Genomic DNA, 23,258 nt, shown 5'->3' on the forward strand with positions numbered 1-23,258 from the left:
GGCAAGCTGTGGTGATAACTGAAACAAACATTACATGCTGGATGTATGGTTAAAATTTTAAACATGCACGTTTTGTTGTTTTTAACATTTTATTGAAAATGGACACCAATGGAATAATACAACAGTAAAATATCTCACATGTAAATCTGAGGCATGGCAAGGCCATCGGCAGGAAGGGCCATGACGGACACCGATGCTGTCTAACTTTATGACACCACAAATTTTACATAGGAAGGGGGAAAAAGATTTTTAAACACTATCAGTTATCATAAGACATGTCTCCACTTCATACTTCATAATTAATTACACAAAATAGATCCTTATAAATCATGTATATAAATGTATTCCTATTATCTGGTATTTAGGTCATGCACTATGACCAATTCTATAACTGAAAAAAATGATAGCACTCATTTTGCTATTTGGCAAATGGGGCTGGACCATTTGTAAGAAGTATTACTGAAGCACAAGTTACAAATGGAGTGACCTCACAAGAGTAAAGAACTCAATATCGAACAGCTGAAAGTAGCACTGAAATATTCCCAAAGAAAACGACATTGCTGGTAATAAAAATAACTGCAAGAATCAGGGTAAAACAAAATACCTTGGAAGACGCAAAATATGGATTAGTCAGCAGATACACAAAGCACAATGCATCAGAGGCACTGTATGTGGCCTACATGGCATTTGGAAAATATATTTTGTGGCCGAAAAAGGGAAAACAAAAATTAAATATTTTTTAAATCCTAAAGAACGTACATGTACCATCTAACCCCATCTATTTCCATTTCTACAAATGTATGATCAAAACCAATCTAGAGTAATCTTTGTTTAGATACTACCTTTTTGCTTTTACTAGTCTTTTAAAATTGTTTTAATAGCAGTCTTTGGATTTTTAGCAAAAATCGCAGTTAGAATATTGACCTGGTTTAAAACCACAGCCTTTTGATAAAAATTGGGGCAAGTTTAAAATAAAATAGCTGTCTGACATTAGGCATTAGCTGCTATATTAGCAAACTTTAGAATTAACTCTTAATTTATAAATTAATATATAGTAGGTCAAAATTATGTTTTCTGAACTTCACGAGGGAATACATGGCATTGAGGTCAAATTAGACAGCATTACCATGTGTGCCATTGTGACAAATTTGTTTATGTTGTATAGAGAAAAAAACAATTAAAACATTTGAAATCTTACAAGAGTTGCACAGGGAGTTCCTTATCAAAAAAATAACTCTCTGGGAGCAGCTCTTAGTTTTGACAAAGAGCTTCTCCCAAGGATTAGTGTCTACTATTTAGAGATGTAATTTGTTTAGGAGTTTTTTTATATAAATGGTAAACCTGGCTAGGTCTTTCATTCCACCCCGCAAATGCCTTCCTTGATGGGAATGATCACTGAAATGTAAAAGTCTCACATAACATATCATAACAATCACACAGAGGAACATGGTGAAGGGTCAAGCTTCTAAAGGTTCCACCTTCTCTGGTGATTTGCTGATCTTACCATCTTTCCTTTTCTAATTTATTGGAAAAAAATACCATGTAAGGCCTACATATGTGTGTGCTTGACAGGGGAAGAGGGTGTTTGGGAGCGAGGGGTGGGGCTTGGGGATGAGATGAATATAAAAAGAAAATTCAAAAGGCTGATGAGAATGAGGAAGGAATGAAGAGGAAACGGGTGCCTAGTTCTTGTGGAAGCTGCAGTCTCCTCTTCATACAGGTGCCCGAGACAGATTAAAAGAAGCTGGAGGAGGAGGGGGGGGAAGAGAGAGAGGGAGACACAGAGAGAAGTGCGGGTTACCAGAAGGAACAAAGCAGCCAAAGAGAGCAGCCTGTGAAAGCGCCTGTGAAAGGTCAAGGGTCAGAGGGCATAGGGCAAAATGAAACCCTTCACATGCTATTTGCCCTAAATTTCAGTATTTGGCTTCTCTATGGGGTAGCCATGTTGCATTTTAATTTTAAATAATTATTCTACAGACTATGGAGGAACAGGAGAAATCTTCACATCATTTAGAATTAGTGTAAACATAATTAATTATGTAGCTTAGCAATTGTTTCTGATAAGAGGGATGTAAGCTGTCCTCAAAAATTAACACATTTAAATGGCCTCAACTAAAGTAGATGGATCAAGAAAAGACTTAAATATTCAGAATTAAATTATGCAATGCCACTGTAGCCTTGCCGTTTGAGCTGCTTATATACAGCAGAGCAAAATGGCATACAATTAAGAGATTAAATGTTCTCTCAAGTGTAAGTCTTTTTAATACCCTTTTACCAGGGCAAGTTGGATCATATTTTCTTGGCAAAAGCTGAATGTTACCGATTCAATCTACGTATAGAGTGGTGACTTAGTAAATGGCAAGTATGTCAAAAAGGAATTAAATTTGCCCTGGTAGGGAAGCACCACAGTTAAGTGCATAACAACAAAGCAAAAGCTCTATCGCACTGAAGCTGCCAGTAGAATGGAGCATATTAGTTCACTTCAGAAAGGTGAGAGAGGTCACAGCAATTAAGTGCCTTGATATCTGAGGGGGGAAAACATAAACAGTTAAGCAAGAAACATGCTTTAGTCACACAATAGGCAGACGACACTGTTAGTGCTGTGGGTTAAATATATCCAGATAACACAGTATCCTCCACAAAGCACGCGTGCGGTGTAGATTTATCGCTATCCCACAGGGGCAAGGTCCACAATCTCTTTCTCTCTCTCTCTCTCTCCCTTTCCTCGGGCAGTGGGTCACATTACCCACAATGCCAAGGGCTTGGTCCCTTAGTAAAGCCTGGTAGAGGAGCAACTACTCAGTGCAGAGCCAGGGATTACTGCAAAGGAAAGTAAATACACACAGGGCAGTGAGCAGGGAGGTTAGAGGCAAGAGGAAGGTTACACACCAGGTTCCAACCCTCGCAAAACTCACAAAGCAAAACTATCTGTGTGTGTGGGTGGGGGGAGGGGGAGGGGGAGGGAGGTGGCAAAAAGCTCCAAAATCCCACTACCAGCAAAACCCCAGCAGCTTAAGGATCCAGGAGGTGCACAGAAAAGCTTAGAAGTACCAAGTGTACCAAGAGCACCAACAACCAACAGGCAAAGACAGACACGGGTTTCCTGGCTTTCATAACCATCTGTCACAGTTGTTGCAAGCAGAGAAATACATAATTCAATATACCAAGCACGATGCACACGTTATCTCACATCTTAGTTTTGTAATAAACATAACCCTTTCTCCAGGGCACAGAGGTGGAAGAAGGAGAGGGAGAGGGAGAGAAAGAGTGAGATATAACACCACATGTCACTTGTACAGTCCTTCCTCCTTTAAATAAGTCATATTGACAGAGTATGAATAGTGCACACGTAGCATTTTGAGACAGGAGGAGAAACTGAAAGCCCAGTCTGTCCAGGCAGCAGTGGGTCAGAACCTGAAATAGCTGATCTGCTCCAGTCACCACCATGACATGCTGCGGACGAGAACACTGTACACTGTCCCACTCAAGAACAGCCTATTTCTGAGAGCCACAACTTTATAAATAAGGCGTAATAAGCATTCAAATAATCCAAATGGTGACCTTTAAAAACAAAGGCCGATTTCTGTCAAATGAATCCCAATAAAGAATGAAGATTCTGCAACATATTCACACAGTAAAACAAAGCAAAACTTCCATATTTCCAGGGTCCTGTAATGGTATTCTATACTGTATTGCTACTTTAGCTGCAGTTTTACTCTAAGGCAATGTATTTATACAACTCTTGGGAATACATGTGTGTGTCACATGTTGGTGAAAACGCAATGATTCTGTCCAAATGGTTGGTGTATAATGGAGTTTATTTTCTTTTAAGTAGGTAAGTATTTTTGTGAACAATGATACAGGTGCAATCCTGGTCCCTTCAAGTTATTTGGTCTTATATTTAGCTGAGTGTGCTCATACGTGTATAAAAAAAGTAAAAAATCACAATTGGTTTAAAAAGCACTGAAAACACAAAGAAAATACATTTAGCTAAACCGTTGCCATGCCGACAGCTTCCCTATCTAACAGTTTTGTTTTAAAAAGACAACGAGGTATGGCTGAAGATGACTAGTGAGCATTAATACTGTTTCTGCACATGCAGAGTCGAAACAAAACCGAACACTGCCAGTTATTAGTACATTCCTGAAGGTACTTTATTCCAATTTACGCAAATGTACTAAATTCTATTTTTGAAAAAACATAATAATAATAAATTAAGATGTAACATATCATTACCAACACATTAAACAAGAATGCTAATTCACATTATACTACTGTAAACCTTCATTAATCTTGGAAAATGGAGTGACTGGCACCTTCAGAAAGGGTAGAATAACATTGGTCTGATGCGCTGACTAGCGGGCTAGCAGTACCCTCAGGCTCTCAGAACACAGCCAATGTTCGTTTCGTTTCAACCCGTCCGCAAACTCCCGCCTCCACACAAACTGTACTCGCGCGTGTTAATGTTAACAGCACACTCTTTAGCTTGTGCAGAACCAAGACAGGTAAGACAAAAAACAGTAAGGAGTTCATTAAAATAAGAATCTAAGAGGGGAAAAAAATATTTTTAATTTTTTTTTAAATAAAAAAACAAAACAAACAAAACTGAGTCTTTTAGGGGAAAAACAGAATGTGTTTTTGAGTTAACAGTTCCATTCACAGTTGTGCTCGGCTTGGTCCACAGAGCATGGGAATGTTTGGGTTGTGTAATGGGGGAGGGGGGAGGACACACAGAACAGCAATGGCTCAGGAGGACAGGGGTGAACACTCATTCACAGCTGGCAGAGGGAGCACTGTCTACAGGAAGCCTGAACTGGAAACGAAAGAAAGGGATGATTAATGTTTCCTATGGGTTACCACCAACACTCACAAACATGTAATACTCAATAACCATAAATTATTAATAAAAAAGGTTCATAATTAGTGTTATTAATAGGTTATCATGCAAACAGTTTTTGAATTGTGCTTTTGAGAAGTAACTTGGGTGCTATTGCTCTCATCTGTGTCCTTCCTATGTGATATTTGTATACAAGACCAATCACCCACCACCTTCAGGTCTCCCAAGGGATAAACCTTTTCTAGTTTTATTATTAATTTTCTTAATTATATCTAACTCTTTTAAGCATAATAAGCCTGAAGGAGAGGGTACACAATATATCGGCAGTTTCCTTAATTAGGAAACCCTCTCAAATAAATGCCACACTGGACAGAGAGTTGAGCTCTAATTAACGTTCAGAAAGATTTATGAAACTGCTCTCTCTTTTACACACGGAAATATGACACTCCCGCCTCCCCTGAAGGACTGAAAGGAAACAGCAGTGAGATAACAGGCTCGCCTCTGCTTCGTTTCAGGACATTCTCCCACTCAACTGTTTCCTGAAAACACAGACTCTCCCACGACCTGCGCTCCATCAGGGCCTAACAGACTGCTATTGGCCCCCGTGTTTATAAGGAGGCACAAGCCCGCGCCGGCCCGAGCAGCCGAGATGCTGAAAAGTCCATCTTCTGCTCCCTCTCCTCCACAGAGGAATCGATGAGAACGATCATCGCCCTCCGCGGAGTTCACTAATTTGTTGGCGCAGAGGGAGGGGATCCTGGACAAAATATTGTTTAAAAAGCCAACAGAACAAAGATCTGTCTTCAGGGCCCGCACTGCGCCAGTGGGGTTTTATTAAGAGAGCTCCTATCTGAATGGTCTTTTATGTCACGTTAATCGGTGGGCAGAGGGGCGTCACAATGGCAGGCTGTTGTAGATCCAGAGGGAGGCCAGGACAGCGCATCAGAGAGAGAGAGAGAGAGAGTAATAAACTCTGTGCCAGACACTGGGACTGCGGCTCCAGTGCTGTGATTTACTTCCGCTCAGAGCATGGACCTCGCCCACAGGCGTGCTGGTCAACGGGCATTTTACAACTTTCACAAATGCAAGAGTGGGTTTCTCAGTCACAGCATGTCCATGTACGGTCATGCCTACGGAGATGTTCCTTTATTCCACGTGCTTCTTCAGAGCTCTGGATTTCAACAAAATGGCTTGTTTTCACATTCCAAGCCACACACTGAGGCTTAAATATCATTTGAAAACACAATTATATCTTAACTTAAATTTAAAAAAAAACTTCTCTAAAGGGGAATTCAGGATCGGATACTCAGTGAAATCTCCAGTTTATCTGTTGATTGGCCACCCATTCTCTCCCTTTACCAGGGTCTGATAGGGACAGAGTTAGTGAAGGAGCCTTACCAGGCCAAGGAGTGTCATGCAGCATGCAGCATGCAGCATGCAGGGAAGGGTTAACTGTAAGAGAGTACACACACACGCAACACAATGGATGTAACACAAGCAATGCATGCAACGTCGCATCATGTTCATACCTTCACAAGACATTTCATGCATAGGCCTCTGGGATACTGGGAAAGCACTGCATTTTGCTAAATACACTGACTAGATGTTTATTTATATGGTAGAAATGCAAGTGCAGTGAATGAAATATGTAGTGCATTTACAAGTGGTACCACAGAACTTAGGTAGTATATGAGTACATATTGAGAACTTGCAATGCTAGATCAGTAACCCATTGACACATGGTTATTGGAGATGAAAACGAGGGTTTGTGTGGAAGGCAAAATGAGAATTGCATGATGAAAAGGAAAAAAAAAGAAGCAGGATCCGGTTATCAGCTCTGAAGCTTATGCGGTACACAGGCAGAAAGGTATTTTCAATTTAAAATAAATCAAAGAGAACCTTCTCAGTGCAAGTGTCTTCATCCTTTCTAATGCCTTGGTGATGTGGTCAAATCAGCTTGAATACACAACCAGGAGTGGTTACCGACAGAGTGGGAAACAACGTGGCAATGTGAACACAGTTCCCCTTCATGGCAATGGAGACCTCAGCATCTCTCCTCCCTCAGAGCAAGGCCACCCCCCAAACTGAAATGACACCGCTCTCTCCTGGGGGAGACGCAGTGATGCTGCCGCTCCAGGCCTGTGTAAATGCACTGGGCTTCCAACCAGACTAAATGCAGCGGCCTAGAAAGGACTATTATTGGGTCCAAGTCCTCAGACATCCTTGTACTCTACTTCAACATTACTGCGCCTATCAACCTACCAACCGTACAGTAATGCTAACAGACTTACAGAAGCAGTGATTCTCACCGCTACACCTAAGAGCTGTTCACGCTTAAGTGTGGAGACAAAAACAAACGTGACTAAGTTTAAATACTTCTTGTGTCAAACAAGAGCATTTGTAATTCAGCCGCTAGAAAAAATAAACCTACACGTAACAGTCCTGTGATGATGGTGACTCCATTGCTCACTTTTACTGTGACACGTCAACGCCATTAGTGCCAGCCACCAACGCGGCGCATCAATTCAGAACAAAAAAACAATACGAGGAAAAAAAAACAACAACAACGACAGTGCTTTCTGGTGTGAGTGGAGCAAAATGAAAACTGTGCACAAAATACCTTCAATACACGAAAAAAAAGATTAAAGAAAAGATACACAAGTGAACGATATTGAGCTGAGCTTGCAAATCTAACACGTGTTTCTACGTGCTCCGTAAAAGGGGTTCACAGTTAAAACAAAATGAAGATTACATTCTCGCACGGATATATGAAAGCAACCTGTTCTAACCCAGGAATCGCATATATTAGGGCCAGCTACAGCTGAGCACAATAAAATTAAATAGACTTTCCTATTAACTTAAAATCAATTTAAAGGTCCTACTCAACATATTTAACCCTATGTTGGGCAACTTCTTCATATAATTGCCCTAGGCAGCTGAAAAAATGGGAAAGTGATCATAACAGTATTGAAAAGGTATGATCCTTCTCCCTGGTCCAGTGAGTCTGGTAGTGTTTATGCAGACAGTCACATTAGGGCCTATGCGTTTGTGTAAACTAGGCTGGACGATGTGGAGAGCAATACTTACTTTTTCCTCTCCTTTTCTCTCTTAAGCGTGGTGGAGCCCCCTGCCTGCTGTGCCTGGGACTGCAGCAGCTCTGCAGCAGTCTTCCTCTGCTTGAAGGCGTTGAGCTCGTCGTCCAGGCCCTTTCTCTTGTCCTCCAGCTTCTTCTTCTCATCCTGGTGCAGCTTTTTCAGACGGTCAAACTTCTCATGCAGCTGTGGGGGATAACATATGGGCACAACGGCCAAGACTCAGTCAGCTGTACTCAACATGAGCGCCTGGGGTACAGCTGAGCTGCATATGTCGCAGGCACGCGCACATTTCCTCTCTCTCCCCCGCCCCACCCTCACACACTCACTCACATACACACACACCTCTTTCTCAGCCTCCTTCAGTTCAGATTCCTTCTCCTTCACTCTCTGAACAAACATCTGCCTCATCTCCTCCTCCTTCTTCTGCAGCTCTCCCATGAACTCGTTCCTCTTGGCCTCGTACGTCTCCTGCAGACTGAGGGGGGCACACACAGAGGCACACAGTGGAGGGTGAGGATAGATGTGGTGAAGGAAGCACTGTGGGACTGCACTGGACCCTTCATTTGCAGGCACCACATTGGAACATGGGGAGCTCTGTGGTTTAAACCAAAGTCTCTGGGATGGGGTGTGAGTCCTGGGAGAGGGGCGCTCTGGGGGTGGTGCTGTGGGATGGGAGGTGGTTTGGGTTTGTGTGTGGGGGGGTGGGCTCTTTGGATGCTGTGGGGGAGCGAAGCGTTATCGTTGGTGCGTTTAAATGTGTGAAAGTGAATGAGAATAATTCCACCCAAAGAGATGGTCGCCTCCTCACCTGAAGGGCTTGCTGTCGGGGTCGGTGTCCTTGAAGCCCATCTCCTCCAGCTTGCAGCGGCGGTAGAGCTCGTAGTGACGGGTGTGCGTCTGCTCCCGCAGGTCCTCCATGTTCACCCGGATCAGCATCTCCCTCAGCTTCACAAAGTCACAGTGGCTCTCGTTCTCCACTGCCAACAACATCAATCACATCTATCAACCTCTCAAATTCACAGAGGCGCTGGTTCTCCACTGCCAGCAACAGACCCATAAGTCACATCTATCAACCTCTCAAAGTCACAGTGACTTTCTTTCTCTACTGCAAACAACAGATTCATCTTTGAATACTATTATACAAGAGCTAAGTGTCCTCTTTGTCCTCATGCTATATCCCATTTGTACCATCTTATTTTTAGATCTAATACTGAATACTCAGTCATCAGTCACACATCAATCACACACCAATCAGCTTCACAATATCAGCGACTCTGGTTCTCCACAAGCCAGTAGAAATCCTGTAACTTCATGGCCAAACATGTAATTTAGTGTTTTCCCCATTTTTTCTTCTGGTGGAAGAGTCCACTTTTATCCCTTTGGGAGGGACTGCAGCTGGCTATATAATGACACTGTGGCAGGCAACCCAAAATAAAACAGCAAAGGTGTGTGTGTGCCTATATGCATGTGTGTGTACGTGTGTGTGCGTGCATGTGTGATTGTGTGTGTGTGCATGCATGTGTGCGCGTGTGTGCGCGTGTGCGTGCGTGTACACACGTGTGTAACTTGGGAGACAAATGTGACACTAATCCCAAAGGCATCCAAAACCCCCATTCAAAATGCCCAGTGGCTTCACCCTCCCAAGCACAGTGGTTTCACAGTGGTTTCACAAAATATACACTAAACATGGGATTCCTTTAACTTCCTGTAGCTGGTCAATTTCACTCCCATTAGCACAGAGCCCACAGCAGTGACCTGTGTGCAGCCTCCCAACGAGCCACCGGGTCATGTGCAGTCAGGAGCAAGGAGGTGACACACAATGTCAGCGCAAGCTTCAGGCTCTATTGTATTTCTGGAAAGTCAAACCGTCGATCACACATGCATGTGAACACACAGACACAAACTTAAATGCACGCGCACACACACACACACACACACACACACAATAAAACACAACAGACACAAACGCGTGTTTAAATGAACATATATTCATCTAATTTTCCACACGTTTAGACTATCTGCAGTATATGTTAGAAACAATGCAATGAGGCGCGATTAATTAGAAGCGATTTAAATAAAGTGTGTCACCAATCAGTCCACTCTTGTCCCATGTCTGCTGGATCAGTACTGGGTCAGTGCCGATAAATCAATCACGGCAGAACAAATACAATTTATGACACGGTTTCCCAGGATGATTCCATTTGATTGATGTACTAGGCAAAAAGAGCAGTGTGTTCTCTAAAATGTACATTAATGTGTGCATACTGCTCCAAATTTTTTCTCATCTTACAAGAATATCCAGCTTTAAAGTTGCTCCCTGTGTGTGCCTGTTTGTGTACACGTGTTCCTCTGTGTGTTGTGGTATGTATAAGGGTTTGTGTATATGTGTGCCTGAGTGTGAGTGTGTGTGAGTGTGAGAGTATATGTGTGTGCCCATGCGTATGGGTGTGTTCACCAGTACTGTGGGTCTGGATAACAGACGTGGGCAGCAGGCGGGACTGAATTCTCTCTCTCTCTCATTTCCTCTGTGGGACGTGAGCCCGGCTTACCCTGAACCGTGCCCCAGGGGTACTGCCGTGCCTTCACCATCTTGTTCCCGATCTTCACCTCCTCCGTGCTGCCCACGACTGCAAAGGGCAAATGGCTCTGCGGAGCCAAGGCAAAGAGACACTTCCTGTCAAGGTCTGAGGCCCATGGCCCCTCCCACTCATTAACTTGTCATCTCATTGGACTCTCCACTTACAGATTAGCTACATCCACCACACATAAGAGCATGTGGGACAGTTAAAAACGCACTTCATACCAATATCGTCCAACATAAATTATTGAGTACTTCCTGAAAGCCAGCATTGTTAACATTGCTTTTTAACCAAACCTATATATTTCCAGCGACAAAACGAGGCATAAATTTGCCGAGGAATCCAAGCAGCCACGACAGGACCACAGAAACTCGGTTCATCAGGAAAAGTATGTGGAAAATAGCACAGCTGCGTCTGCTTTCCCCTTCTGTTTCTAAATGGCCGCTCTGAAATTTGAAGTGCCGAGTCTCACACCAGCTGGTGAGCACACCAGAGCTTCCAGCCTTCGCTCGGTTACTGTGGGCAGCGTCTGGCGACGGCCATTTCATCGCTTAAACGGATTCCACAGCGTTCATCTGAGGAACAGACATTCCCCACTTCGGAGCGTCGTGGCAGGAAGTGACATCGCAGGACAGCTCTGGGGCAGATGTGACGGCAGCGGCCCATCAGGACCTTGCGTGCGTCACGTCGTAACCCCCCGAGCTCAGCGGCGCAGTCAGAGCAGCGGGAGGAGGCGCAGGCCTCTCCCCCCCTGAAGAACCAGAGCCGCGGAGGAAGCCAACGGGAGCATCGCCCCCCCAGTCGGACGCCCGGACGACGGATGTGTTCTGACACCCGTGATCCGGGGGCGCGCATCCGACCCGCACCGGGGCCTGCAGAGAGAGAGGAGCCCGCGGGGGCTGGCCGCGGTTCGTGACCTTGCGCTAAGAGGGGGGAAGAGTAATTGGACGCGTGGAGAAAATGACTCATTTAAATCAGCTGGCCTCCGCTGCAAACGTGCACTCCCCCTGCTCAGCTCTCTCCCCCCATCCTCCTTATTTGCATTTTCCCTGCGGTGAGTGCGTGCTGCCTGCAGCATCTCCATCCTGATCAGCCATTCTGCTCCTCTGGTGCTGGGCTTTCCTGCTCCAGACAGAGGGATGCACTGCCCAAGATAGTCTAAAGCAGCAAAGACTGTTAAGCGCATTTTGTAATTGCTCTTCTTATTTATATATATATATATATATATATATATATATATATATAGATATTATTTTCTATTTTTTGAGAATGCAGTCTTGCTCGCTAGCTCCCTTGCTCCCAAAAATGGATCATTATTACACAGATATAATAACCTTGGAAGAAGACATAATTAACATCCATCTTGTTATGCTGTAACTAAAGTAAATAGCCAGCATTTCTCTCTGGACCAGTGGAACAGCTTTTGATATGAACACACAGCACAAACCTCTTTAAAAAATCCTGCTCTCACACTCCCTTCTGTCTCACAAGCAGCACTGTTAACACCATTACACATTAGGCCTCTGCTAATACTGTGCAATTTAGCAATCACAGCCCCAATTAGCATGCTCATAATTAACTGCGCTAATTAGCGCAAAAGCTACTGTGCAGCGGGTCTAACTGAAGAGCTGCACGAAGCAGCTGCAGAGAAGAGAGCAGCTCTCCTTACGTTCATGGTGGAGTTTATCTCCGCGACCGTCTCGTCATCGGTGGGGAACTGGTAGATCTGCACGCCGTTGCTGACCAGCTCGCTGGTGATTTTGATCTTGAACTTGGTGAGCTCGCTCTTGGAGATGGCATCTGATTTGGCGATGATGGGGATGATGTTCACCTGGAGGGGAGGATTTACACCGAGGTTATGAGAGAGGTGAAGCAACAATGACATACTGCACATTGCACCAACTACAATTCATACATACCAGCTTCATAATGCAATAAAGAAACATCAGGAAATACCATGTGAGGGAAAAATACTAAAAAAGAGATGCTTCAGGACGTTTCAAGGAAACAAGGAAGTTTCAGCAATGCCATATAAGAGGTGGAAAGTTTGGGCATTTGGTTTGGGGAGGGCAAACTGTATATTATTTTCAAAAATCAGAAATTGAAATTGCATAGCAAAAAGGAACACATTACACTAAGTATAATTATTAATTATTAATATTATAATTAAGGAGTGCTGTCCGACGTGAAAACTCAAAGCTGCAAAATAGGAAAATTATTTAGCCTAAATAATGAAGGTCTCCTCTAAACGCTAACTCGATAGAAGGAATAAATCCATAAAATGAACACTACCAATGCAAAGAGGAGACAGCTCATGATAGTCAGTGCAATGAGGAGTCAGCTCACAATGCAACAAACAGCCCACAGTCTCAGACCAGACCTCAGCCTTCTGCGACCACATCAGGACCCGGGCACTCTCTCAAGCTAGAGTCAGCCTCACAAAGCAACCAGGACCAGATAAAAATAATCTCAGAGATCTCTGTTGTCTCCCAGTCCTTTGGGCCCCGATTGGGAAGGTTTGGCTTAAAATAGGAAGCTTTTTCCGAGAAGACAAAGGATACATAAATGAAATAAAAAATAACGAATCTGTGGCAGTTCATCTGACGGGCATTTTCTAAAGACTCAAACCTAATGCTGCGGCATTTCAGTGATGCTGACAGGTTGATGCGAGACTGCCATACAGTATAAGCACTAGCACATGCTGGAGGGAGTACCACACTAAGCACCGGAAAGGGAATAGAACCAGGCCAGGGAAGAAAGGGGAGAATGGGCTCGGTATTGGCACTGCAACAACAGCACCATTATCAGATCAAAGATGAGCTGAATGATTCAAGATGTATGTCTTGAAGCTAACCAATCTGAGAGGTTAAAAAATTGTGCCTTCATAGGCCTCAGTTGACACCATTGCACCAGACAAGTGTGCGTTGTGTGTGGAGAGAAGAGCATCACGTCCCTGTCACTTTTACATTACAGTTTCCACAAGTTAAATCAATACCGCTGTCGTTAGTACCTCAATAATCATTAAGATAACAATAAACTGAGCCCAACACACAGCATACTTATAAAAGAATGGTGCACTGACCTATAAATTTAAACGAAAAAAAGAAGAAAAACCACAACAAAAAAGGAAACTAATTTTAGGTTGCTTTATTAATGAAGAATAAAGTGCTATACAGATGACTGAAGATACACTTCTGTGGTATTTAGTAATAGTCATGCAATAGCAGGACTAGTAGTCACCCATATTAGTCAGGATGGGCGGATGAGAAATTAGCTTGGTATTTAGTCTGATGACATTTAAATGTTTAGGTGAATTCCAGCTAAAGGGAAGGCACCACCAAATAAAAATGAACTGTAAATAGCGACGGAAATGCTTCATGATGTATTTTTAACCCCGCTGTTTTTCTCACTGTCCATTCCAAACCAAACACGATGCGATGAAAGCAACTGGGTGCTTTCATAATTTTTGCGCCCTAGTGCTGGCTGCTTTAAAAATAGCCCAGAGCGACTCGGAAACCTGCGTTTGCTTTTTGATCCGAGGCCAGGGCATTTTTAGGGCTCTTAGCGTGGGAGCCAGAAGCACAGGAGCCAAGGTGGGCGTACTACAAGTGGGAGTAAGAAGGCTTCAGCTCCATCAGATGCTGGCAGCTGCCCACTCACCACTCAGGGCCAATCAGAGAGCGCAGATCCCATACTTTACCCTCGATCAAAGTGCATTTAACTGGAACTGCCCCAGTAAATACCCAGCCATATAACTGGATTGTATGTGTACATAAATATATAGATCGATCTGAATAAGAGCATTCAGTTATAACAGCGTTAATGTATTCTCAGACAGAACAGACCTCTAATATACCATTTACCTACGGCAGTGGTGAGAAAACATACTCCTGTAGCACCAGATCAGTTTCTGGATTTCACGACCCACTTGGTCTAATCATTTACATTACCTATGATGTTCAGCTCAATTGAAGGTGAAACCTTCATGAATGACAGCCGAAGACTGCTCTAGTGTCCCTATTTGAAACAGTCCCCTGTGGTCTAATGCTAGTCCTCAGGTGTAATTACACGATTAGGAGCAGAAGTTGACATAAGATATAGAAGCAGAAAGGCCCTGCGGGAACGGGGTTCCCCACCCCCGATCTCAGGGAGCCCCTCCTCAGAGCCTAGCTGTTGTTTAGACAGTGAGGATAAACCAGCATAATGTTGTTTACACAGGGCAGTCTCTGCAATGGGCCATACTGAGAGGCCTGTTGGTGGGCACAGCTGTTCTGGCCGTGTGTGGCTTCAGTGAGTGGGTCTTTGTTCCCCAACAGAGGGCCAAGGGAGCCTATGCAAATACAGGCCTTTGAGCTGCTCGAAAAACACTGAACGGTCACCGAGACAACGGCCTCCATTGCAGGTTTTTACGCAACAGATCCTACACAGACGCCAACAGCCACGGCCATATCCGCCCCAACTGGCCAGTCTTGCGCAACACAGAATCCCATCTGTGCACGGTCGAGAAAATGGCGAACAATGACCAGCCAGAAACAAAGGACAACCTGTCTGATTTTACAACTCACTGCTCTGTACTGCTCAATATGTTTACATGACAATATACTATACCACCACAATCTTCCATACCAGTTGAAGCTGCCTCCACCTGAGAGGCGAATCTGTGGTGATTTACTCATTAAAACCTTCTCAACATAAAAACCTCAGACTGAGCACGGGCTGATGCGCGTTTGATCACCGTTTCCTCCTCCTCACCTTGCTGTCCAGTTTCTTCATGGTGACCAGGTCCAGGGACTTGAGCGAGTGTCCCGTGGGGGCGATGAAGTAGAGGCAGGCGTGGATGCGCGTGTCGTGGTAGCTGTGCAGTGTGCGCTTGATCTTCAGCTCCTCCTGGAGGTAGGCCTCAAACTGGGCGTCAATGAACTCCACAATGGATTTATAGCTGCGGAGACAGGGGGGACGACACTTCATTAAACTCTCAACGGCTCGACTGGCTTAACAGGCCTGACAAATGCCTCGCTCTCCGCTTCAACACTGATATCTGGTGAGCATTCTGGCGCGAAACGGCTGCCGTGCATCACCCAGGTGAGTGCCTCCCCTTCACCTGTAAAGAGCCTTCAAACGATGAGACGAAAGGTGCTGAATAAATGCAACCTGTTAATTAAACATGGAGCTGCAGGTACGAGGAATTAGCATTTTAACCTCACCCCTGGCTCAATCTGCATCTTTATGCCCGATCCTGGGCGATAAACAGGAAGACATGCACGCGGATGACTTACTTCAGTGAAACACTCACATTGTCTATATTATCAAATCATATAATCATATAATCAAAGCAGATGGCCTGAACCGGAAAAGCGGAATATCTTGTTTCAGAGGTGACATTCCCCCGTTTCTCTCCGTCCGTACTGAACAACCGTAGCCCATCCACCACTGTTTTAAATCCGCACTCGACTGCTGACGCTCTTAAAACTGAACGTGGTAAAGACCTCGTAAAATGTGAGATGAGAGATGACTCGCGTCTCAAGGAGGTTTGGGACAAAAGCAAGAGAACATCAACGAGGGAGGAGCAACAACTCGTTAGAGGAGAGGTGGCAGACGGAACGAACGTGACTCGTTAGAGGAGAGGCGCCAGATGGAACAAAGGGAGATCTGGGACCGACCGTTCGGTCCTAACGACCGCAGGATGTAAGAGCACCTTGAACCAAATGCAGAAACAAGGAAGCTTCATGCCATCCCACCAGAAACTGACTTGGTGTCTCTGTTGATACTGTTAAACACTCATGTCTGTTCCTTGAAATAGTAATAATAATAATAACAATTTAACAAAGACTCTTCATACACCCAAAATGTTTAACAGAACAAAAGGTACACAGAATTAATCATGGAAATACAACCCTTTCTGGGCAGTCACACGAAAAAAAGTACAACGATGAAAACTCTGCCCACGGGGGCCTACATGACTGTTCACACAACATGACTCTGCCTTATCCTCAGGCATTACCAGCCTGTGACAGGGCTCACAAAGAGACAGAAGGGATGACATCACCCTTTTCATCTCCCACGAAGAGAATACTGGAGATCAGATGACAAGGGAGACAAGGACCACGGATCTCAATTCCACGGGAAAACCCTGAGATTTATCTTAAACACGAGGCTACGGTTTAAAGACAGCCTTAATGTTTTTGACCGAAGGCTGCTTTCCAATCATTCTGGACAGAGGACTCATTGAGACACAGACGTTTATTGGAACAGAGCAGTGCAAACACATGACCGCAGCTGGCTTGACACAAGATTACCAGTTTCGTCCTGAAGTGTTCTGACTAACGCTTTGCGTAAAACTTGTATTCTTAATTTTGAAGAATAAAAGTTATGACAGGCAGTGGTGATCATCAATGCATTTTTTTTTCGCATTATACTCCACAAATAGAGATTTAAAAAATAAAAACATCAACTTCCAACACAAAAGTTATCCGAATATACAGCCCAACTGTGTTCTTCCACCCACATTGGATTTGCCTGAACGGCGGCAGTTCGACCCTCACCTGTCCTCTTTGTTGATCTGGTCCCCGAAACCCACGGTGTTCACCACGGTCAGCTTGAGGCGCACGTTGCTCTCCTGCAGCTCGTAGGTATTGGACTTGAGCTGGACGCCGGGCTGGTTGTGCTGTGTGGGCTCCCCTTCGAATTTGGTGTTGAACAAGGTGTCCATGAGAGTGGACTTCCCCAGACCGGTCTCCCCTGTGAAACACATGCATTATATATATATATATATATATATATATATATATATATACACAACCCATGATTCTGTGCTTCCCCAATAGTTTGGGGAAGGCCCCTTCCTATATCGGCATGACAATGCCCCCGGGCACACAGCAAGAGTAAATAGTTTTGTCGAGGTCGATGTGAAAGAACTTGACTGGTCTGCGCAGAGCCCTGACCTCAACCCCATCCAACACCTTTGGGATCAATTTGAAAGCCAACTGCGAGCCAGGCCTAATCGCCCACTCAGGGCCTGAATGCTCTTCGGGCTGAATGGAAAGAAATCCCTGCAGCACAGCTCCAACATCTAGTATGAAGCCTTCCCAGAACAGTGGAGGTTATTACAGCAGCAAAGGGTGGACCATCTCCATATTAATGCCCATCATTTTGGATGAGCTGTTGGATGTCAGGTGTCCACATACTTTCAGCCATGTAGTGTATATAAATTATGTATACCTAGTATAAGTTATGATTTAAGTTTATAAAACAAATGTTCAATTCCTAAAGCTTTGTAATTTTGTGTACATTTGTAACGTCTGTAGTTTGAATGCCTTGTAACCAAGGCAGTACAACTTGCACCAACCAGTTTCTCTACATTTTGAACCCATTTCAAGAGGGTCTGATGTGAAGTATACAACTGTGCGCCTTTTTTGACTGCCTGCTTACACAACAAGCATACAGACAAAACCATTACACCAAGAGAATGTTAATTATATGCTAATTTTACATTCGTTACTTTTCAGAATACAGATACTGGGCAAATCAGATCCCCATGGGACCCCCCCGCTCTTTAACGTGTCTTTTGGCAAGAGCACACAGCACTGCCTAAAAGCCAAAAAGAGATTAGCAGCTGATCTTCCACAGAAATCCAGCGATTCAGTAATTACTGTGCTCCTAAGATTGCCGGGATGAACTACGACATTCTGTAGAATACAAGATCAACTGAGCAGTAAAAAAAATACAAGAGCAACTGAGTAGTATGGAGAGAAAAGGCTAATTTGAAAGGGGACAGTGAAATAAAGAGGAAAGGGGAAAAAAAGAGAAATCGAGCTGACACACTGATGAACGGATGCAGTTCTGACGACCACACACCGCCGGCAGAAACTGAAAGAGTGAGTCAGAATCCTCTTTCCCCTGAAAAAGTGAGTGAGAGAGTCAGAATCCTCTTTCCCCTGAAAAAGTGAGTGAGAAGATCCGCCTCCACCGAGGGAGCGAGCCGCTCTCGCACTCGACGGCACAGCAGCAGCCCGCCAGCTACACTTCAGCTGCATGGGAGCAGCAGAGGGAGCAGGCCGTGTGCAGCAAACGACAAGACAAAAAAAAACAAAAAAAAAACGAGAGGCTAGAGTCTGAGAGGCCAAAATTCGGCACCTCGCCTCCCATTTCCTGAGTCCAACTCAGGTCAGAACAGCCTCCTCTCACTGGTCCCCACAGAAACCACTCTGCTTTAGCTTGGCAGGAAGGAACTTTAATTTTTGGCAGAAGTCCAAACCGACTCAAGCGGGGGGGCTACAGTCGGGATTAATGCGCTCTTAACAAATCATACGAGCTAAAAGTCATGCAGATAAAGGACTTAAAAACACAATCATTATGAGAATCCAATTAAAAACATGATATTTGCTTACACAACATTTTAATCCATTTTGTACCACAACCGCACAGATCTTAGAGGCTTGTCTGAAATTGATCTGGATATGACTTTTAATTTCTGGGAAATGTGTAGCTGTGCAGATTTCCCACAGATCACTGCTGCAAACCACAAGTAATAATACAGCTATTGGATTCCTCAATTTACTTGCCAATTCAAATGCTATTTAAATAATATGTAATTATTCAATAAGCACATAAAGAGAATTCTTGCCTGGCAGCAACTGGAAAGCAGCTTATGAAACTGCAGAGGAACTCACAGGACTCCAACATACAGCATTTTTTAAATAATACTGTAATTAGAATTATATTTAGGCTTCACTTCCGTACAGTACTGCCAACAACTGCCTTTTTACTTGACCCAGAAAATTGATAATCTGCCATTGCAAGGTTTTCAAACAGACTGAGTGACAACATCTTACTATTTGAGATCTAGACAGACGTATTCACATTTGGTCAAAATCACTGGCAAAACCTCTCTGCAGCCTAATTACACACCAAATACAGGGATAAACTGTTAGAATTAATACAGTCAGATTTAATTTTTAGTGAAAAACTTGGATCAGCAAAAAAAAGGCAAGCTCACCATAACCATCAACTGACCATTAATTACTCATTACCAAATTCAATCACTTTGCAACGGACACAAAGAAATACATGAGGACCTCATTTTACACAAACCAAACAACTCATTTCCAGAGATCAAAGACACAGGGCTCATTGTGAAAAGGCGACGTCAGCGTCGCTGGCCGCTGTGTCTCATCACAGTTATTGGGGCGATTTGGAAGAGGAAGTGGCCAGATCGCTGTTCCCAGAAGCCGTGTGTGCCGGCTTTCTCGCGCACAGCACAGGCCTCACGTCTGTGCTGGGTCGCGTCTGTGCTGGGTCTCACCCCCACTGCCTCCCCCAGGGAATGACACGCATTCCACTTAGGGGAAGAGCACTGTCAGACGTCACAGCAACTGTGTTTACACTGCACTGGCCAAGCAAAAGGCTAGAAGACCAACCCTAACCTGACCTTACAAGACAGATAACAAAGAGAGCTGATTGTTCAAATTTAACGGTGAGATTGTCCATTCAGGTTGAACAAATACACTAAATAATTGTGAAATGGGAGATGTGGGTGGTGGGGAGTGGGGTAAAAGGAGCTGAATACAATGAATGAGAGCTGAAAATGTAATGAAATTTTAGGAACTGAATAAAAGCGGATAAAAGACTTCTGACGCAAGGCGTCTGACTCACCCACACAGAGGATGTTGAAGCAGAAGCCATGATTGACAGATTTGTTGACCAGCTGGTCAGGCATGCTGTCAAAACCCACATGGCCTGACAGCGGGACTGAGCGTGCGCCTTCTCCCTGTAAAAGCAGAGAACACAGTCACTGTTACCCACAATCCTGGCCACTTCTCATTGGCTCTCCACCAAATCCTGTTTCAATTGTCCAGAATGAAAAAAAATAAATCTCCCTCAATTAAGACATTAATTCAGATTATAACAGGATCAGAGGTTCAATCAGTTAAAAGCTTAACTGCAAATATCCACAGCCACTACTGTCATTAGGTAATGTACAGTATGAATGAAATAATGACAACATAGCAGATCATAATTTGATGATTACAATGCCAACTAGGCCTACGTTATTTTTGTTCTCCGAGGATAATATTCTGATATAGCCTACAGGAAAGCAAATCCAAAATCAATGTTTTACCATTTTTATTTTCCATTTTCATTCATTAGGCCTAATTTATGTTTCGCAGCATTCAGTTGACTAGTACAATCACAGTAATAAACAAGATCTGTGTTAGGTATAGCTAAGCAGATCATGTCCATTTGTAGTTCCTGGACAGGTTGGAAAATATACAGTCCCAATGTTTTAGCCCATTCTGCATAATAGGCTATTTGTTATTTAGTACATGGTTTTCTTTATTTTTCTTAGTTCTACGTTCAGTGTGATTCAATCCAACAATCTACAAAATGGTCAAGTATCTGTTTAACTGACTTCCTGTTTCCTGTTTGAGTTCTTAAATTTGCAGCTGAATAGGCACTCTGCTTAAACCCTGATTTTGTACACAGAAAATTACAATGCCATAATCACTGTGGTCTACATGTGTGTGTTTGTGTGTGTGTGTGAATGTCTGGGTGTACATCTGGGAGGAAACCATTGTACTATCATAGCAGAAATATAAAATTATGCAATTCACTTTTTTTCCTGTGCTTGGAACACCTCCCACACAGCAACCATTGCTAATCATACTGCATAAGACAAGGGACAAAAAGCTGAGCAAATATTAAATCTACTCACCAGAGCTCTGAGTTAAATGTTATGCTACATCTACACACTTATTGTTGGCCGTAAAACACCAAAGTTAATTATCTACTCATTCGTTAAAATAAATCAGATCAAATAATGACACCAACAGAAGAAATGAATTAATGCCTGTCTTTAGGAAGTCACAAGAGGAACTGTGTAGGAAATCAAGGAATTTAGATCACAAGTTTCATGCACTGTGCCTTCATATTCCCAGAAGAACAAAGTTATCCTTTCTACAAAACAGCAGCAACACTAGCAAAATCAAAGCCATGATTTCCAACAAAAGAGGCCTACAACAACCCAAAGGTGAAGAAGCCTTAAATATTGTGGGAAGGACGTGCAATATACCCATCGCCACAAATACAATCCTTGATTTAGTGCTTTGGAATCCTCACTGACAATCTTCAGGGAAAAAAACAACTCAGTTTTTACGTGAGTTTTCATGTTACTCTCTTCTGTAAATATATGTTGGTACAGGATCATACTTTAAGGGAAGTGATAAATCAAACAATTATGTTAATACCCATATACTGCACAATTTTTGGTAAAGTTAAGCAAAGAGAGAGTTAAGCAAACATATACGCTGAAAGAACATTAATTTTGTGCGGTAGCCCTGTGGCCATGTAAGTAGCCTTGCCTGTGGGAGTGAGTGTGTATCTGAAACCATGTTTGTGAGGCAAACAGCCCAGGCGGCCAAACCAACAAGCCCGCAATTTAAAACTGGGGGAGAGGAAGCCTTTCAATAGCACCCTGTTGGAGAACAAACGCACTTACAGCGGAGTTTAATTAGAAAAAATGCGCCATGCCAAACAGATGGAATACTTGTGTTGACCGCACAAACATCGTCTTCGACTGCCTGCGTGTGCAACATTCCAGAACCGAATGCTCTGCCTACATGAGATCAAAGGCACATCTGCCCCAGGAGGAACATTATTTTGAGTTGCTCCACCACTTATCCCCATTGGGTACATTCTCAACAGCATAAGTTTGGACTACGTCCATCAAAACTTCACTGCATTCTACACTTCATTTACGAACTGCAACAATGTGCCACTGTTCTCAAGGCAGACGCATAGGGGCAGATGTCCTGCACGGGTATACCAGATCATGATGACCAAACAAAATATTATACTTTATGGAAGTATGAACAAAAGCACATATACATATTAATTTCACAGAAACAGTCGCGTTTGATATTCTTTATGACAGTGTTCTTGCCCAATTCTATATAGACAACGCCCAGTAGGCTAACGGAACTGACTGACAGGACCAGAACAATGCAATAACGGAATCTAACACCGGCCGTCCCGACGACCATAAACACATTATCATGCAGTTAGCTAGTCACAGATGGCATTTAGAAGGGTATACGCACTAAAACGCGCACTGCACCATTCCTGAAAATTCGCTAGCGCTAAACCGAATATCTGCTGTTTAATGGCAGCTATAGCAGAAAAATTGAATCCGTTACAAAGCTAAAATGATGTAGCAAGCCTACTCCAAGTGTGGCTAGCATGTTAACTCGAAACCGTGAAAATAAATGGTCCCAACAAATACATAAAATCAAAATAAATATAGATTTTCCCAAACCAAATGGTTACTGTTGTTTTTTGATGTTGTTTTTAAAAATCTGTAATATTGTGCATTCATTTAAGGTGCTGAGGAGATTTTACGAATACAGAACAAAACCGTTGGAGCTATTTCTAGTATTACATACATCCACGCACAAATTATAGTCGCGTACATTGTTCGGACTCGGTTCTTCTCATAAAACGACCAAGTAGCCTACTCACCGCTTGCCGTGCTATCTCAGTGGCCGCCATGGTCAGCTTCTCAATCGAGACCTAAACAGGAAACAGAAGACAGGCACAGCTCTCCGCATCGAGGGGAACAGAGAAAAAACCGTACACCGGGGATTGTACCATGTCATGTGAAAAAGACGTAGGCCCACGTGAAAGAATATCGATGTAATTACACGAATCAATAAAATCTAATGTTCTACTTCTAGTATTATGTGTCATCTTTCT

At 43.5% G+C, this 23,258-nt stretch overlaps 1 protein-coding gene across 6 annotated transcripts; it reads right to left on the bottom strand.

Annotated features, from left to right (window-relative positions):
- Window positions 1-70: 70 nt before the first annotated feature.
- septin6 (septin 6) lies at window positions 71-23,178 on the bottom strand. Of its 6 annotated transcripts, none has more exons than XR_010329170.1 (11): window positions 23,025-23,178; window positions 20,163-20,277; window positions 17,054-17,249; window positions 15,264-15,450; window positions 12,181-12,342; window positions 10,482-10,578; window positions 8,741-8,909; window positions 8,275-8,407; window positions 7,925-8,115; window positions 6,236-6,289; window positions 3,801-4,813 (listed from the first exon to the last, which is right to left on the bottom strand). XR_010329170.1 is itself a non-coding variant. In XM_064329244.1 (10 exons), the coding sequence occupies exons 1-10, from the start codon at window positions 23,052-23,054 to the stop codon at window positions 1,735-1,737; spliced, it is 1,290 nt and encodes a 429-aa protein (XP_064185314.1). In that variant the 5' UTR covers window positions 23,055-23,178; the 3' UTR covers window positions 71-1,734. The 6 variants fall into 6 exon arrangements, 3 of the variants coding, with proteins under 3 accessions (XP_064185314.1, XP_064185311.1, XP_064185312.1); XR_010329169.1 differs by lacking the exon at window positions 6,236-6,289 and adding an exon at window positions 6,737-6,793; XM_064329244.1 differs by lacking the exons at window positions 3,801-4,813; window positions 6,236-6,289 and adding an exon at window positions 71-1,744.
- Window positions 23,179-23,258: the final 80 nt, after the last annotated feature.

The sequence above is a fragment of the Anguilla rostrata genome, chromosome 3, assembly GCF_018555375.3.
Source record: "Anguilla rostrata isolate EN2019 chromosome 3, ASM1855537v3, whole genome shotgun sequence".
In the NCBI taxonomy this organism is placed as follows: domain Eukaryota; kingdom Metazoa; phylum Chordata; class Actinopteri; order Anguilliformes; family Anguillidae; genus Anguilla; species Anguilla rostrata.